General features: G+C 35.3%; 1 protein-coding gene across 6 annotated transcripts in view; it reads right to left on the bottom strand.

Moving 5' to 3' along the window:
* Positions 1–18,756, bottom strand: part of SWT1 (SWT1 RNA endoribonuclease homolog) — a 103,280-nt gene that overhangs the window by 14,850 nt on the left and 69,674 nt on the right. For 5 of the 6 annotated variants that reach the window (XM_068541408.1, XM_068541411.1, XM_068541412.1 and 2 more), the window contains one exon: positions 3,137–3,203. In XM_068541408.1, coding sequence (XP_068397509.1) covers positions 3,137–3,203 — 67 coding nt within the window. Of the gene's footprint in view, positions 1–3,136; positions 3,204–13,966; positions 14,035–14,645; positions 14,747–18,756 lie in introns of those variants that run through there. The other variant, XR_011073646.1, reaches the window with a different exon arrangement.

The following is an 18,756-nucleotide window of genomic DNA, read 5'->3' as shown; positions in this document are numbered from 1 at the left end:
GAATAACTTTCATTTAAACACTAAGGTTATAAACTGTGTGGAAAGATCTACCTGTTTAGGAAAAAGTCTGATTTATAGACATTTTCTAAGGAAATGTGTTTTTCAGACTACTGAGGTCTAAGTATTTAAACTAGTATGTTTAAGTTTATAAATATTACCATTCAGAGACAATTTACAACACTATAAATATAAAAGTCCTTCATCATACGAAAACTTGTTGTGGCACACATGTGGAGAACACACTGAAGGAATCCTGTTATTTCTTGAGACTTACCACTGATTTAGGCAGTATTCTACTTAAGTTGCAAGGAAGAATCTGGAAATTTGTAGAAGGAAATCCTTTTTATCAGATTACTCAAGATATAACCTAGTGTAAGTTTTTAGAAATTCTGTATTAGTGAAGGGAAACTAAATGAGACTATCTTCTATTCAATCTACTTTTAAAAATACTCAAGCTATTATTAGCCGTATGCAGTTTTTTGATGAGGAAAAATGTTCCTACCCAGATTTAATTAACACTACTTTAAAGATTTATGTCATGAAAGTCTTCTATAGATTTTAGGGTTTTGCTTATTTGCAAAAGTTCTATGAGCTTCCTCAGTATTTTCATAAGGTCACCGTATTTGTATAGAAAATGTTCCATTCACTGAAGGTTAAAAACACATGGTTTTTAAATATAACATTTGAAATGTATATAATCCTAAATTTTCACTTAAAATTAGGATTATATATTTATATACAATTTAATGTTATTTAATTATACATAATATTTACTATTATATTTAATGATTTATGAAATTGGTGTATAATTGATCATGATTAATTTTTTAAGTACTTTATAATTTTTATTAAAAGAATCTTCCAAAAATGTTCTAAAATATACATGTAGAGCTAACTTATCGACCAGTCCAATTCCTATTTCTTTACATGTTCTGCCCTGGTCTCAAGGGCCTTTGACATTTTCACTATTGCCCCAACATGCTAGGACCTATAATGTATCCAAACTTAGGCCAGCAAATTTCAACAATCAACACTTCAGATCTTTGATCAGAAGATGAATGGAATAATCTATTCTCTATCAACTGCTAAGAAAAATCAGCTGAAGAACTGATTTTGAACCTGATATAATATGAATACAAAATAGTTTTTGAAGCCATTAGTAGATTTTTAGCAAAAAGTATCTAGATTTATCTTTACTTTAACAAACAATCATCCACGTATATTTAGACACTTATCCCAGAACGTGGCTGGAGTGCGTGATGTGGCTCCAGGTTACAGCAGATGACTTATAAAGTAGGCAGTTAATCTACGACTAATAAAGGAAAACTGAAACACAAATTCATGACATACATCACAGGTTCTAGCCTGAAATATACCATTTCATTCTATTCATTAATTTTGATACAAGACATTTTAAATTACTCATATTGGGACATTTTAAATTACGCTATGAAATATCATTTAATAATTCCCAGAAAACAAAGAGCTAAAAGATGCCTCCGTCAGTAAACGTTAGAGTTGTGACTGTAAATGGATTATGGAATTGTTGTCGTTAATTCTTAGCTGTACTATTTACAGTGAATGCCAAATATCAGAAATGACTATATTATTTTTAATTCTTAAAAAAGCAAGATCAGAAGGCAAAGGTTAAGTATAAAAATAGCCAAACATCTTAAAAAATTTAAATGGTTGTATCACTGTTTATGATGTGAGACAAATATATCCAATGTAGTAACTGGTATTGGGGAGGAAGTTCTGCTACGAGAAATACTTTAAAAATTTGGGACTCAGATCCACATACTCTTATAAATAGCAAGGTGGGTATTTTCTCCTAATGCTCTCAGCAACAGAAAGCACTAAATCCAACAAAGACCTATATATCAGATTTTTTCAGGATATGTGATTTTAAAATTGTCCCCATTGTTTCCACAAATATATTTTTATTGAATTTGAAATTCAGCAAGTATAATGAAATAATTATTTCACTGAATCATCTCAAAAGAGATGATTTAAAAAGTACATGTAACTTTTAAAAAGTACATGTAAACAACCACTCTTTCCTTAAATAAAATAAGTAACACTTATTGAACACTGACTCTGTGCTTGGTACTGTTTAGAGCACTTTATATATATTAAGTTATTTAGTCTTTAAAGAATAGCTGTAATTTATCTACTTATGTTATTCCCATTTTACAGATGAGGCAACTGAGGCAAAGAGAATTAAATAACTCATCTAAGATCATACAGTTAATAGGCGGCAGAAACCAACATTTGAACATGAGTAGTTTGACTTCAGAGTCTGTGTTCTTAGTCACTAGGTTCTTAATGTAAGATGTGGCATAAAAAAGTTAAATAAAGAGCTAACCAGGAATAAAAGTGAAGAAATATATTTAAAGAAGTTTGACTCCATAAGAAAAGTGACACCTGAAAATATGTCATATTCCTTTATTTAGAGTATTTTAAAAATTAAACACACACACACTTAAAAAGAAAGAATATATGGGCACATGGGTAAAGAACTTTAGGCAAATAAAAACTGAAGATCAACAGAATACTTTCCTTGGATCAACAAGGATAAGAAAAGCATGCAGATTAATTTACAAAATACACTGGAGCCTCACCAGAACTTTAATTCCAGGGTCTATGCTGCTGCTATGGAGGAAACTAAATTATAGCTTTCTTTTTCAGTAATCAGTAGTTCTCAACCGGAGGTGGTTCTTCCTCCCTAAGGGCCATCTTGGTATGTGAGTGGGGTGCGGTGGGAAGATATTTTTGCTTGTCACACTGACTGGGGGAGCTACTGGCATTTAGTATCTGAGGAGCAGAGATGTTAAAGCATCCTGCAACGTTCCACACAATGAAGAAATGACCTGTCCAAAATGTCAACAGCACCCCTGATGAGAAACAATTCTGTGTTGGAGAAAGTGTATTATAGGTCTCTACTGTATGTTTTTACTTAGAGAATGAAAAAAAAAAAAAAAACTGACTGTCACTGGCAAACTTCTGTGGCATTCAAGAATTTAAAGCAAATATCAATTAAATAGCATTTGATTACATTTTAGAACACCTATGTTTGTTTATATTAAAGCTTGATTATAATGGAAATATGATAAACATTTAAAAATATTTCTCCTACCTCATACTTGATTAGGAAGTTATAGAGGGTCTCAACATCTTGATAATTACTATTGGGTGCCAAAATCCTAAAAAATAAAATAAAAACAAAGGAGGGGGAATGAATGATTTAAGAAAAAACAATACCTTGAACTTTTTTCCCAGCACATGTTCATACTGTGAGAGATACCTTATTGTACAATAAGCTTATTAAAATGTTTACAACCTTTTGGGGGTTTTATTTATCAATTACAGTTATAAAACCATGAGCTTACTTCAACAAATATCGATTATCAATTGATATCAAATATCAAATTATTAAAAGATTTTTGTTTACTTATATTAATATTTACATCATCAGTTAATCAACAACCATTAGCATTCTAACATGAAATTATAGTTCACATTTTGAGTTACAATGATATAGATTTTTCAAAAGGTAGGTAGAAATGTAAAGTACCTTTACACTCCTTATCTTTTAAGCTGCAGATAAAGCTTAAAGATTTTCCACAAAAATGTGCAACCAATCCAAGTGGACAAATGATATAAACTATCAAACACATTAAAAAAAATCCTAATAAAGATTCTGTGACTAAATTCAAATAATACTGTTTGAACTAACAGCGTAGCAGTTGATGAAAAAGCATTAGTAATCAGACTATGTCAGGTGTTAGAAATAACACTGACTCATAAAAATAACATAAAAACATAAAATGGAAACAAGAAATAAAAAGGAAATGGAAGACCATGTTTCTCCCTCTAGCGGTAAAGTATTAATTCTCATTTTCTTATACTAAGTATTTTTTTAATTCTTTCAAGATGAATTTTTTTTCTTTTGAAAAAAGGGAAAGAAAAGGGAAGCAGTCCTTTCATTATGGTAAAGTGGTTAAGAGCAATGTCTGCCTGGGTTCTGTGTTCTTGAGTGAGTTCTGTGCGACTTATTTTCCTTATCTGCTAAATGAGGATGGTGATAGTCTTTACTTCATAGGATTATAGTGAGAATTAAACAAGTTACTGTAAAGTCTTTATAACAGTGTCTGACATACAGCAAGTACTATATATATGTATATATGAAATAGTAACAATAACAACTATTACCATCTAATGCCTAATAGTTTCAAGCCACAGAATAAGTGCATGATGATTTAACGAATGAGAAATCAATCCACCCCAATTAATTCTTAAATTCCAAGTGCCTTTTAATTACAACAGTGTCTCTAGGTTCTCACATCCTTGCCAATGCTTGATGCTGTCAGATATTAGAGTTAACTGATCTCAATAAACTTAATTAGATCTTTAAACAAGTTGGCCCTCATCAGACTTGTGGGAGAGCTTTTATAAATAATTTCTCAGGATATAGTCAAATTTTTAAATGGGTCATACTCTTTTGGAAGAGACACGTACAGAATATCTTTAAGAACATACAAATATCTGCCTATGGGTCTTCCCTGGAGGTCCAGTGGTTTAAGACTCTGTGCTCCCAATGCAAGGGGCACGGGTCTGATCCCTGGTTGGGGAGCTAAGATCCCGCATGCCTCACGGTGCAGCCAAAAAAAAAAACAAAGAAAAAAAATCTGCCTAAAAATGTTTCATAGAAAAAATTATTCTCCCAACAAGTAATTTTAAGACACAATCTCAATACCGAAAAAAAGAAAGAAAAAACAAGAGGATAAATACATTGGAGAGGGTCCATAAATAATTTGTTTTCAAATATGAGAACAAAGCTATATAGATAAGCTAAACCAATCTTCTAGAAAAGCAATGGAAAAATAGTGTGTTCCAACTTTGTAACCTAGTGTAAACAAACTATAAGCAATGTAGAACAATTTACACCCATTCTTTTTTATAGCTTTGGAAATAATCCAAACTGTCCATAAAGAGGGTAAAAAAAATAGATAAAACAAGATGTTTTATAAGAGAGCCTTATACATTTCAAGCAAAGTACGCTCTTTGCCAGAGAATAAAGTTAACATTTCTCTGTCCTGAAACACTTTGCAGAAAAGCTAGTTTTAGGTAAAACAGTCATTTATCTATAGCAACAAGTCATAGCCATAGTATGAAATAAAGAAAACAATTACATCATCCTAGTTTTCCAATTAGCAAAAATTGAAAAAATTTTAAACTCCCAGCATGGTTTTATTTTTTTAACAGTTTTACTGAGGTACAGTTTACATACATAAAATTCACTCATTTTAACAATTCAATTATTTTTATAAATAAATTTACTGAGATGTACAATGATGTACTTTGTACAAACTTAAATACTTGATTTGAAAAAATTATCACAGAATTATATTCTAATGAAAAAAGGCTTATTGGGATGTCAGCATCATTCACAAATATATTACTATTATAATCAGAATAAAATTGTACATGGTATTTTTTAAAACAAGGATACACATTATAGGATTTGTTATAAAATTTGCTACTCTTAAAAATGTTTTGATTCACTGTACAGTAGAAACACAGCACTGTAAAACAACTACTATACCCCAATTAAAAGAAAAATGTTTTGAGGTAAATTGAGCCCCAAGGAGACTAGACAATATTTATTAAAATACACTCAATTTAGGGTTGAATTTAGACTTCATTATGTCCAATGAACTTTGAGTTTATGAGAATGGAATTTGGCCTGGTATAAACAAAAACTGCCAACTTTTACTAACTAGAAGTACAGCTTGTTGAAAATACACAAAAAATGAAATGGAGAAAAATGGTTTATGGACTTTCATGCCTTAGTAATTCCCCACACAAAAATTCTTGAGAGGTCAGCCTTCTCTAAAGCTTTCTCATTTCTTTTTAAAATACCAGCACAAAGACAAAAGACTCTTAGTATGAAAGTCCTAAAATTACCCTTCAATGGCAACTTTTAAAAAGAATAATGGAAAGAATTAGCCCTTAGAGAAAATGGCCATTTTTTAATTTATAAATATATCCACATCTGTTTTTCAAGAGAAATTCATAACAATCAATAAGTATATATCAAATGCATACTATTTTCTCAAATGTATATGATACTAAGAGCTATGGAATATAAAAGAAAATTAAAAGACATGGTTGCCTATTTTCAAGTTGTTATAATCTTGAAATTTCACTTTAGAATTTTGGAATCAGAATTAGGAAATAGACTGAAGTAGGATTTAATCTGCAGCTCGCAGATTATTTACAAACCAAGTTGATCAAGTTACCTACTTTTCTGTACCCCAGCTCCTCACCTGTGAAATGAGGAGAAAGTAGTATTTACTGAATAAGGTTATTATATGAAGTAAATAAAATAATGTATGTAAAATACCAAAATGTTTATTAGCACAATGCCTGGCACATGTCAATAAATATTAGGTGCTATGAAAACCAGTTTTCAGATGTAGAAACCAAGGCTCAAGGTTGTAAAAAACTTGCCCAAGATTACAGAGTTGTGGTAGGTACCTAAATCTCTATTGGTTTGACTCTGGAGTCCGTGCATTTTCCACTAACAAAAAAGGATAACCCTCACATCTTCTTGCCTTAAATGATCTTATGAAATCAAATGAAATAAAGTTCTTTAAAATCTTTTAAGAATTTCATATGTAAGCAGAAAAAACCTCTTTAATTTGCCTTGTATCAAATGCTTCTGGCAAACTACTCTGTGTATGTTCAAACACCAAATCTTTGTAGTTGTTATATCTTTTTCAAAACCACAAAGGAAGTCAGTAGCAGAACCAACAAGCCCTGACTCTTAACCACATAAGCACTTTGAGTTTCCTATTTATTTACGAGCAATTAACATTAAGTAAGCAACATGTTAATCTGAGTTAAAAAAATTTCATTTCCATCTCATCAATATTAGATAAATATCAATGTATCTCATCAAGAAAAAAAGACTATGCTACTCAAAAATTTAAAAAAGAAACAAAAGTTAATATAATCTGACTAAAATTAAAAAATCAAATAATGCGTTAAAATGCACTAATTTTTAAATAAGGATTTTAAAAATTCAAATAAAACTTTTCTCCTATATAGGAGAAATAAAGCATCAGACTCAGGAATGGGGAAATAAGTCTAGAATATTCAAGTTTAATATCTAATTCTAGAAATTCAAAAGAAGAGAGAGCATATTCTTGGATATTTATAAATCTTAACTTACATCCCACAGAACTGAATAAATTATGTTCCCTGCTGGCAAGGCAGTTTCACATTAATATAATATTTTAAATAGATTTTCATGTTTGAAGAAAATTAAAAATAAGTTTAAAAACTAATTATATGGGGGCTTCCCTGGTGGCGCAGTGGTTGAGAATCTGCCTGCCAATCCAGGGGACACAGGTTCGAGCCCTGGTCCGGGAAGATCCCACATGCCACGGAGCAACTGGGCCCGTGAGCCACAATTACTGAGCCTGCGCGTCTGGAGCCTGTGCTCCGCGACAAGAGAGGCCGCGATGGTGAGAGGCCCACGCACCGCGATGAAGAGTGGCCCCCACTTGCCACAACTAGAGAAAGCCCTCGCACAGAAACGAAGACCCAACACAGCCAAAAATAAATAAATAAAATACCAATCAAAGCAACTTTAAAAAAAAAAAAAAAAAAAAAACTAATTATATGACTTATTTTACTTAGCATACTGGACAAATTTTTAGAAAGGTATAACCTTCCAAGACTGAACCAGGAAGAAACAGAAAATATGAACAGACCAATCACAAGTAATGAAATTGAAACTGTGATTAAAAATCTTCCAACAAACAAAAGTCCAGGACCAGATGGCTTCACAGGTGAATTCTATCAAACATTTAGAGAAGAGCTAACACCTATCCTTCTCAAACTCTTCCAAAAAATTGCAGAGGAAGGAACACTCCCAAACTCATTCTATGAGGCCACCATCACCCTGATACCAAAACCAGACAAAGACACTACAAAAAAAGAAAATTACAGACCAATATCACTGATGAATATAGATGCAAAAATCCTCAACAAAATACTAGCAAACAGAATCCAACAACACATTAAAAGGATCATACACCACGATCAAGTGGGATTTATCCCAGGGATGCAAGGATTCTTCAATATACGCAAATCAATCAATGTGATACACCATATTAACAAATTGAAGAATAAAAACCATATGATCATCTCAATAGATGCAGAAAAAGCTTTGGACAAAATTCAACACCCATTTATGATAAAAACTCTCCAGAAAGTGGGCATAGAGGGAACCTACCTCAACATAATAAAGGCCATATATGACAAACCCACAGCAAACATCATTCTCAATGGTGAAAAACTGAAAGCATTTCCTCTAAGATCAGGAACGAGACAAGGATGTCCACTCTCACCACTATTATTCAACATAGTTCTGGAAGTCCTAGCCATGGCAATCAGAGAAGAAAAAGAAATAAAAGGAATACAAATTGGAAAAGAAGAAGTAAAACTGTCACTGTTTGCGGATGACATCATACTATACATAGAGAATCCTAAAACTGCCACCAGAAAACTGCTAGAGCTAATTAATGAATATGGTAAAGTTGCAGGATACAAAATTAATGCACAGAAATCTCTTGCATTCCTATACACTAATGATGAAAAATCTGAAAGAGAAATTATGGAAACACTCCCATTTACCATTGCAACAAAAAGAATAAAATACCTAGGAATAAACCTACCTAGGGAGACAAAAGACCTGTATGCAGAAAACTATAAGACACTGATGAAAGAAATTAAAGATGATACCAACAGATGGAGAGATATACCATGTTCTTGGATTGGAAGAATCAACATTGTGAAAATAAGTATACTGCCCAAAGCAATCTACAGATTCAATGCAATCCCTATCAAATTACCAATGGCATTTTTTATGGAGCTAGAACAAGTCATCTTAAAATTTGTATGGGGACACAAAAGACCCCGAATAGCCAAAGCAGTCTTGAGGGAAAAAAATGGAGCTGGAGGAATCAGACTCCCTGACTTCAGACTATACTACAAAGCTACAGTAATCAAGACAATATGGTACTGGCACAAAAACAGAAACATAGATCAATGGAACAAGATAGAAAGCCCAGAGATTAACCCACGCACCTATGGTCAACTAATCTATGACAAAGGAGGCAAAGATATACAATGGAGAAAAGACAGTCTCTTCAATAAGTGGTGCTGGGAAAACTGGACAGCTACATATAAAAGAATGAAATTAGAATACTCCCTAACACCATACGCAAAAATAAACTCAAAATGGATTAGAGACCTAAATATAAGACCGGACACTATAAAACTCTTAGAGGAAAACATAGGAAGAACACTCTTTGACATAAATCACAGCAAGATCTTTTTTGATCCACCTCCTAGAGTAATGGAAATAAAAACAAAAATAAACAAATGGGACCTAATGAAACTTCAAAGCTTTTGCACAGCAAAGGAAACCATAAACAAGACGAAAAGACAACCCTCAGAATGGGAGAAAATATTTGCAAGCGAATCAACGGACAAAGGATTAATCTCCAAAATATATAAACAGCTCATTCAGCTCAATATTAAAGAAACAAACACCCCAATCCAAAATTGGGCAGAAGACCTAAATAGACATTTCTCCAAAGAAGACATACAGACGGCCACGAAGCACATGAAAAGATGCTCAACATCACTAATTATTAGAGAAATGCAAATCAAAACTACAATGAGGTATCACCTCACTCCTGTTAGAATGGGCATCATCAGAAAATCTACAAACAACAAATGCTGAAGAGGGTGTGGAGAAAAGGGAACCCTCTTGCACTGTTGGTGGGAATGTAAATTGATACAGCCACTATGGAGAACAATATGGAGGTTCTTTAAAAAACTAAAAATAGAATTACCATATGACCCAGCAATCCCACTACTGGGCATATACCCAGAGAAAACCGTAATTCAAAAAGACACATGCACCCGAATGTTCATTGCAGCACTATTTACAATAGCCAGGTCATGGAAGCAACCTAAATGCCCATCAACAGACGAATGGATAAAGAAGTTGTGGTACATATATACAATGGAATATTACTCAGCTGTAAAAAGGAACGAAATTGAGTCATTTGTTGAGAAGTGGATGGATCTAGAGACTGTCATACAGAGTGAAGTAAGTCAGAAAGAGAAAAACAAATATCGTATATTAATGCATGTATGTGGAACCTAGAAAAATGGTATAGATGAGCCAGTTTGCAGGGCAGAAGTTGAGACACAGATGTAGAGAATGGACATATGGACACCAAGAGGGGAAAACTGCGGTGGGGTGGGGATGGTGGTGTGCTGAATTGGGGGATTGGGATTGACATGTATACACTGATGTGTATAAAATTGATGCCTAATAAGAACCTGCAGTATAAAAAAACAAACAAACAAAACAACTAATACTAAACTTTCATTGGGTTATTTGTATGGAAATATGTTAATATAAATGTTTCAGACATTACATGAAAAAAAAACAACAAAAAACTAATTATATGACTTATTTTACTTAGCATACTGTCCTCAGGGTTCATCCATGTTATAGCATATGTCAGAATTTCCTTCCTTTTTAAGGCTGAATAATATTCCATTGTTATCCATATACCGCATTTTGCTTATCTATTCCTCTGTTGACAGACACTTGAGTTACTTTCATGTTTTACTTACTGTGAATAATGCTGCTATGAACATAGGTATGTAAATATCTCTTTGACACTATAATTGCAGAACCAGCCGAAACTGGCCCTGTCCTGTATCTAAAAAGATACTGAGTTGTTTTTCAGAGACAACAAAACAAAACCATAAGTCATGCAGCCGAAGCACACGCAGAAGAGAAAATTTTGACCTCAAATAACACCTGGAACCAAAGTTTCTCCCCTCCACAGAACCAAAGGACCGGATGTGACCAGAACCCTTTCAGAAGTGAAGGGTTGGGCTTCCCTGGTGGTGCAGTGGTTGAGAATCTGCCTGCCAATGCAGGGGACACGGGTTCGAGCCCTGGTCTGGGAAGATCCCACATGCCGCGGAGCAACTAGGCCCATGAGCCACAACTACTGAGCCTGCGCATCTGGAGCCTGTGCTCCACAACAAGAGAGGCCACGATAGTGAGAAGCCCGCGCACCGCGATGAAGAGTGGCCCCCACTTGCCACAACTAGAGAAAGCCCTTGCACAGAAACGAAGACCCAACACAGCCAAAAATAAATACAAAAATAAATTTTTTAAAATGTAATAAAATTATAAAAAAAAAGAGTAATGTCTGCTCATTAAAAATTAGAACAAAAAAAAAAAAAGTGAAGGGTCCATTGTTCAGGAAGATCCAGTGCTGAAGCCCCTTTACCTAACCTTACCATATATGGCCAAGTTCCAAAGCCCTCCAATGGAAACCTGCCCCACCAGGGCTCAAACCAACCCTCTTCCCCTAACTCATGAAAGTTTGACCAAACCCCAGATTGATGAGACAGATTTGAGAGCCGTGCCTCCTTGTTTCCTTGCTGGTCAACCTCACAATAAAGTCTTTCCTTTCTCAAAAGCTGGTGTCATAGTACTGGCTTGTATGCGAATCGGGCAGCAAGCCCTTTGCACAGGAACAAGACCTTATTTTCAATTCTTTTGTGTATATACCTGGAGTAGTCAAAATTATAGATGGGCAGAATGGTGGTTACCAGGGGCTGGGGAGGAAGCGGAAATGAGGAGTTACTATTTAATGGGAATAGAGTTTCAGTTATACAAGATGAAAAGAGTTATGGATATGGATGGCGGTGACAGTTGCACAACATTATGAATGTATTTAATACCCCATTAATACATTTTTAAGAACACTTAAAAATGGTAACAACCGTAAATTTATTTTACATGTATTTTACCACAATAAAGAAGTTAGATTAAAAATATGTAATTAGGGCTTCCCTGGTGGCGCAGTGGTTAAGAATCCACCTGCCAAGGCAGGGGATACGGGTTCGAGCCCTGGTCCAGGAAGATCCCACATGCCGTGGAGCAGCTAAGCCCGTGCACCACAACTACTGAGCCTGTGCTCTGGAGCCCACGAGCCACAACTACTGAAGCCCGTGTGCCTAGAGCCCATGCTCCGCAACAAGAGGAGCCACCACAATGTGAAGCCCGCGCGCCACAACGAAGACCCAACGCAGCCAAAAATAAAATAAATAAATAAATTTATTTTTAAAAAAATACGTAATTACATGAAGTAAAAATGTTTGTTTACAACATTATTTTAAAAACTCATTGTACATTCTCCAAAGCTAAGAACTGACTCAGAGCTTAAATTTTACTATGAATCAACTATTACATCTTTATTGAGGACAATATTTATTCAGCATCTACCAAGTGCCAGGGATGGAACAAATCCTGTCTCCTTTAATTTCTGCAATTTAATAAAGCAATTATTATAAACTCCATTTTATAGATTAGGAAACAAATACAAAAAAGGTTAATTAACATATCTAGGTGACAGAGTTAGTAAATGGATGGAACTAGGATTCAACTTCAGATCATTCTGACCCTAGAGTTCTGTCCTTTTTCTTCTTCTTTTTTTTCAAAATAGTAGTTTGTATCTGCTACCCCCAAACTCCTAACTTATCCCTCCCCCACCCCTTTTCCCCTTTAATAACCGTAAGTTTGTTTTTTATGTCTGTGAGCCTGTTTCTGTTTTGTAAATAAGTTCATTTGTATCATACTTTAGATTCCACATATAAGTGATATCATATGATATTTGTCTTTCTCTGTCTGACTTACTTCACTTAGTATGATAATCTCTAGCTCCATCCATGTTCCTCTTATTTTAATACAGTGACATGCAAACTGAATTTTGCTGATGATGAATTTAAGTTGTATTACAGATAAACTGGGTGAAAATTTATAAAATTAACAATAGGATATACTCATCAGGAAAAAGGTACTGGATCTTAAGAGTACATTTTTGGGGGTCCTTTATTACAAGCAAAATTAAAATCATATGTTTTCTATAGTTAATTTGGTGAAATCAGCTATGCAAGTGGAAGATATCCATCAGCCTCAGATTTTAAAAGAACACCATATGCAATTAAAAATGGTAAAAAGAAAAAAATAAAGTTAAACAACTTAAATTTAAACAAAATAAATTATTTTATGTTCCTGTTTTCCCTTTAGAGCAAAGAATTTTGTAGATATAGGTATTAAATGTAGGAACTTTGGACTAGTTTGGATACAATTAATAATTAAAATTTGATCTATTCAGAACACTGGAGATTTGTTTTTAAAGTTGGTGGTAGGAACAAGGAGAGTTTATAGGTAATTTTAATGACTACATTTGAAATTTAATTATAAAAGCAAATTCTACAGAAAGAAAATATCATTTAGATTAAGGAAAAGATTATACGGCTTACATGTGTGCTACACATAAACATACATACAATCAGAACATACTGGCAAATACTACAGCTTTCTGTTAATTTTGCAGAAAGGTTAAAACACCACATATCCATACACTTTCCACTAATTCTCTTATATGGGTCACCAGCCTCTTCCGCCAATGTATTTTCTACATTGGCATTTACGCATAACGATATAATGATGATGATCATGGTCTCTGGACTCAGTCTGCTTGAGTTCAAATCATAGTTCTACCACTTTCCAGCTGAGTGGCATCAGGTGTATTACTTTACTTCTCTGCACCTATGTTTCTCATGTATAACATGGCCAATAACAATACTTATCTCCCAGGACTGTTAAGAGGATTAAATGAGTTAGTATGTATAACATACTTGGAACAGTTCTTGGCTCAACAAAATGTTAGCTATTATTATTATTCTACCTCTTATCTTAAAAAACACCCCCAATTATCACTGTAGCTTATCAACTGAGAACTAAATAAATACTTAGTTCAAACCGTTTGGGGACTTGTTACCTCCTTGTAAAGTCTGTCCAGCAGTGAACTTTTACGTGATCCATATGAATGGTGACAATCTTCTCTCTTTAGTCTTGGATGTTGATGTAAACATCAATAAGGGAATTCCAGAAAAATGAAAGGCAGAGAAGATGGCCAATATGTAACCAATAACATTTTCAATCCCTAATTATTGCAATTAAGGTAAAGGTGGAGCCAAACTCTAACAAAAACATGATTATTATCAATACAGAACATAATCTATAAAATATGATCTGAACATGGAGAAACACAGGAACTATGCCCTACCCATTGGCTACCAACCAGATGAGAGCATACTGCTTCACATTACCAGGATCCAGGAGCACTCCTAGAAATAAAAGTTGTTTCTATGATAATCAGCTGCAGCCATATTACTGAACTTTTTGCTTAGCTGTGTTGGCCAAACCCAGACAAAACATGCATATTCCTAGTCTCAGTTTTATCTTTATGTGACTTCATATGAATTATGGGAACTGACATCAGTACTACAATTTATTCCCAGAAAGGTCATGGAAATGAACCTAAAATATTTAGAATCTCTGACTGACGAAAAGACAGCTTGTGGTGGTATCAAAAATCCATCTCACTAATTAGGTTTAGTGTTCAATTAAAAGCCATCTTCAGAAAAATCTTAACTATGTTCACAAAGCAGTATATTCTTACCTTAGCTAATGAGTCTATGACAAGGTGCAATTCAAGCCTCTGTCACATCTCCTTCTGTGATACACTGGTCAAGTACTGGATGGATGGCTCTTCATTCATAACTAAAGAGACATTTTTTAGCAAAGGGATCTGGATTGGTCTAGTGAGGCTAGGTCAGAAGACCCTAGGATCCTATACCATTATTCAGGAAATTCTGAAAAATGCCAGCTGTCATGTGTCCCAAGAGTTTTATCACAACACTCCCAGTTTCCTCAAATCCAGCACTTATTTTTGTTAGTGGGCCTTGGCTACTGTTATGGGCTGAATTGTGTTCCCCCAAAATTCATATGTCAAAGCCCTAATCCCCAGTACCTCAGAATGTGACCATATTTGGAGATGCCTATAAAGAGGTGATTAAGTTAAAATGAGGCCATCAGGATGAGCCCTAATCCAATCTGACTGTCCTTATAAGAGGTGTCCTTATAAGAGGAACTCTGATACACAGAGACACCAGGGATGCACGTGCACAAAAGGATGACTATACGAAGAGGCAGCAAGAGGGCAGCCATCTGCAAGCCAAGGAGAGAGGCCTCAGAGGAAGCTAACCCAGCCAGCACCTTGATCTTGGACTTCAGCCTCCAGAACTGTGAGAAAGCAAATTTCAGTTGTTTATGCCACCCAAGTCTGTGGTATTTCCTTATGGCAGCCCTAGCAAATGAATACAGCTGACATTCATAAATACTGGGGGCTCAGCTTTGAGGAGCCATGGACCTCAAGGTTAGAAGCAAGATGGACCACTTCCCATAATGTGAGACCGTTGTGGAATTCATTGAGTAGTTAGCTGCCAAATAACTACTTTGCTTTGCTTCATAGCATTATGCTTCTTGCTAAAAGATAACCTTACCACTCGAGACGGTGCTGCTGGAGGCCAGTTCCAGGCGTAGTACTAACAGTGTACTGAAAGGGGCCAGAAGTATGAAAAACCAACTCATTTCTCTTCTACTTAGTGTTGAGGCCCCTATCGGGCTCAATGATGTCTTCACAATTTAGGTCTTCACAACTAGGTCTTCAGTGAGTCCTATGCCCACTATATGCCAGCTAAATCTGCATAATAATCACAGTTCCTCCTAATATTTTATGAATGTTATTTCCTAGCTGATTAATCACACCTCACTACCAGGTACCTACTATCTTTCCATTGTAACATGGCAAATAAGACCTCTCTAGATCACAGGGAAGGGGTAGAGCCAAGATACGAGCTCATAGTGAAAGAAACAGAAGACTGAGTTATCTTGTGCTCCCACCATTTAGTGCTGTAAGATCTCAATATATCCAGTTGGGGCTGAGACACAATTTTATTACTGCCTTATTATAAGCACACCTCACTATATATAGACATTGGTAATAGATCAAAAACATTAGAGAAATGTTCTATTTAGAATAAATCTGAGGAAAAAAAATTTGAAGATAAAAAAACTCTTTTGTAATACAAATACATTTAACTAATCAACACTGAAAGAGCTTTTAAAATGCATTAGACTTTTTATAAAAAGAAGGCAAACCAAATCACGAGATACCACCTCACACCCATTAGGATGGCTACTTTTTTTTTTTTTTTTTTTTTTTTTTTAAACCTTTGGGTTTATTTATTTATGGCTGTGTTGGGTCTTCGTTTCTGTGCGAGGGCTTTCTCTAGTTGCGGCAAGCGGGGGCCACTCTTCATCGCGGTGCACGGGCCTCTCATTATCGCGGCCTCTCTTTGCGGAGCACAGGCTCCAGACGCGCAGGCTCAGCAAGTGTGGCTCACGGGCCCAGCTGCTCTGCGGCATGTGGGATCTTCCCAGACCAGGGCTCGAACCCGTGTCCCCTGCATTGGCAGGCAGATTCTCAACCACTGCGCCACCAGGGAAGCCCGGATGGCTACTTTTAAAAACACAGACAATAGCAGGTGTTGATGAGGATGTGGAGAAAATGGAAGCCTAGTGCACTGTTGGTGAGAATGTAAAATGGTGTAACTGCTATGGAAAACAGTATGTGGTTCCTCAAAAAAATTTAAAGATAGAATTACCACATAATCCAGCAGTTCAACTTCTGGGTATGTACCCCAAAGAACTGAAAGCAAGGACTCAAAGAGATATCGGTACATCTTTGTTCACAGCAGCATTACTCATAATGGCCAAGGAGTAGAAGCAACCTAAGTGTCCACCAACAGATGAATGGATAAACAAAATGTGGCATATACGTGGAACATTAGTGAGCTTTAAAAAGGAAATTCTGGCTACAACAGGCTATAACATGGATGAACTTTGAAAACATTGTATTAAGTGAAATAAGCCTCTCACAAAAGGACAAATGCTGTATGATTCCATTTATAAGAGGGCAAATCCTAGCAGAAAGGCCTTTTTGAGGAACCAGAAGACTTTAGAATCACTGCAGTGAAGGGGTCAAGAATAACTTCATGTATCGTTATTACAAAATCACTGTCTTTGCCGTAACTCTGATGTTTATTATGAATGGTTTTATCTTTTCATATACTGATATTATCTAAGAAACATTTACACTGACTTGACTGTTTTCTCAAGGAAATCTGGAACACAGTCTCTTCCCCTGGCCTCATGACCTCCCGCAGTTTCACGACATCCTTCTGCCGCCTCCGTTCCTCACTTCCCCGTCCCCGCTTGGCCTACTGATGTTTAACGTCTGCCCCCACACTCTTATGAAACTGCCACCAACAAATTCACCAACGACTTCTATGTTGCTCAATCTAACGGACTGGGTTTTTTTTTGGCCTCTCAGTAGTAACAAGACACTGTTAAAGATTCCTTCTCTTTTGGAACTCCTTCCTTCCTTGATTTTTTTTTTTTTTTTTTTTTTTAACTTGGCCGAACCACGAGGCTGGCAGGATCTTAGTTCCCCGACCAGGGATGGAACCCAGGCCCCGGCAGTGGAAGTGCCAAGTCCTAACCACTGGACCGCCAGGGAATTTCCAGATATTTGTGTTGCCAGTCTCTGGAACTTTTCAGTCTATCTTTCTGATAATTCAACTTCAGTCTGCTTTTACAGATCTGTAATAATAAATTGGGCTAATCCACCCTTGCTACATAGGCATGGCCAATTTAAAAAGGCACGAGCACTCCAGCACTGTTCAAACACGAATGTTTTGGATCTTTTCATCCTGTTTCCTCCCTTGTCCTTTGTTCTCTACTCATTTCCAGTGTGTTCCAGGCTTCTTTCTTATGCGTTTTTACCTCAAATTTCTAACATCACATTTGCCCCTTGGGCTTAAGGATAGTTTCACATATCTTTATTATCCCTCTGGTACTACCTAAGATACCGTGTGTACTCTACCTCTAAAATAAATAACCATTGTTTTCCTTTCTCTTCTCAATCTTAGAAATACTGTTTCCAATCCAACTATGCATCATAAATTCTAAGGCATTTCTAAAATACATATCTAATCCATTACAAAGTAAAAAATGTAAGCAAATGACATATTTTAAAATGCATCAAAACAACAAATTTACCTACTTTTTTTTCTATGAATAACCCACTGTGTTGGTACATGGCTGCTAACTTAACCTTGACCTAGTCTGACTGTTCCACAGGATGGAATTTTTTATTCCAGCCTGAAGACAGGTCTTAACCACTCTTCCAAATTGCATGGGGCTGTCAGCAATATCACCCAGATACAGTTTTCTTTCCTGCTTTTGTTACCCCAGTTGTTTCATTTGTTAACATCTGTCTCTAGAGACAAGATCATCTACCAGTGGAAACCTTTTTTGGGAGATTCATTTCAACCAAGGTAAGTGTACTCATTCTCCTCTCAGAAAAATGAAAGGTAGAAAAGACAAATTTGGAAAAACAAAGAAGGAAAATTTCCTCCTAAGGCAAAGATATTTCGTATTTTTTTGATCAGTAATTTAATATTCTTTTAAATTAAACTTAGAAGTTTTCTAAAGTTCTATGAAACCAACTAAAAAATACCTCTGGAATATAACTAACTTTAAAGTAATTTTTTCAGTCAGAAAGTTTAGTGTATTTAAAAAGTGAGCCCTCTAGAATCAGACCAATCTCAATAAGTCATTCTGCCAAGTATAAACTGTGTGACCTTGGGCAATGATATAATCCCTGT

Source organism: Eschrichtius robustus, chromosome 3, assembly GCF_028021215.1.
Source record: "Eschrichtius robustus isolate mEscRob2 chromosome 3, mEscRob2.pri, whole genome shotgun sequence".
Lineage (NCBI taxonomy): Eukaryota > Metazoa > Chordata > Mammalia > Artiodactyla > Eschrichtiidae > Eschrichtius > Eschrichtius robustus.
This window is presented reverse-complemented; position numbering and strand designations above follow the sequence as displayed.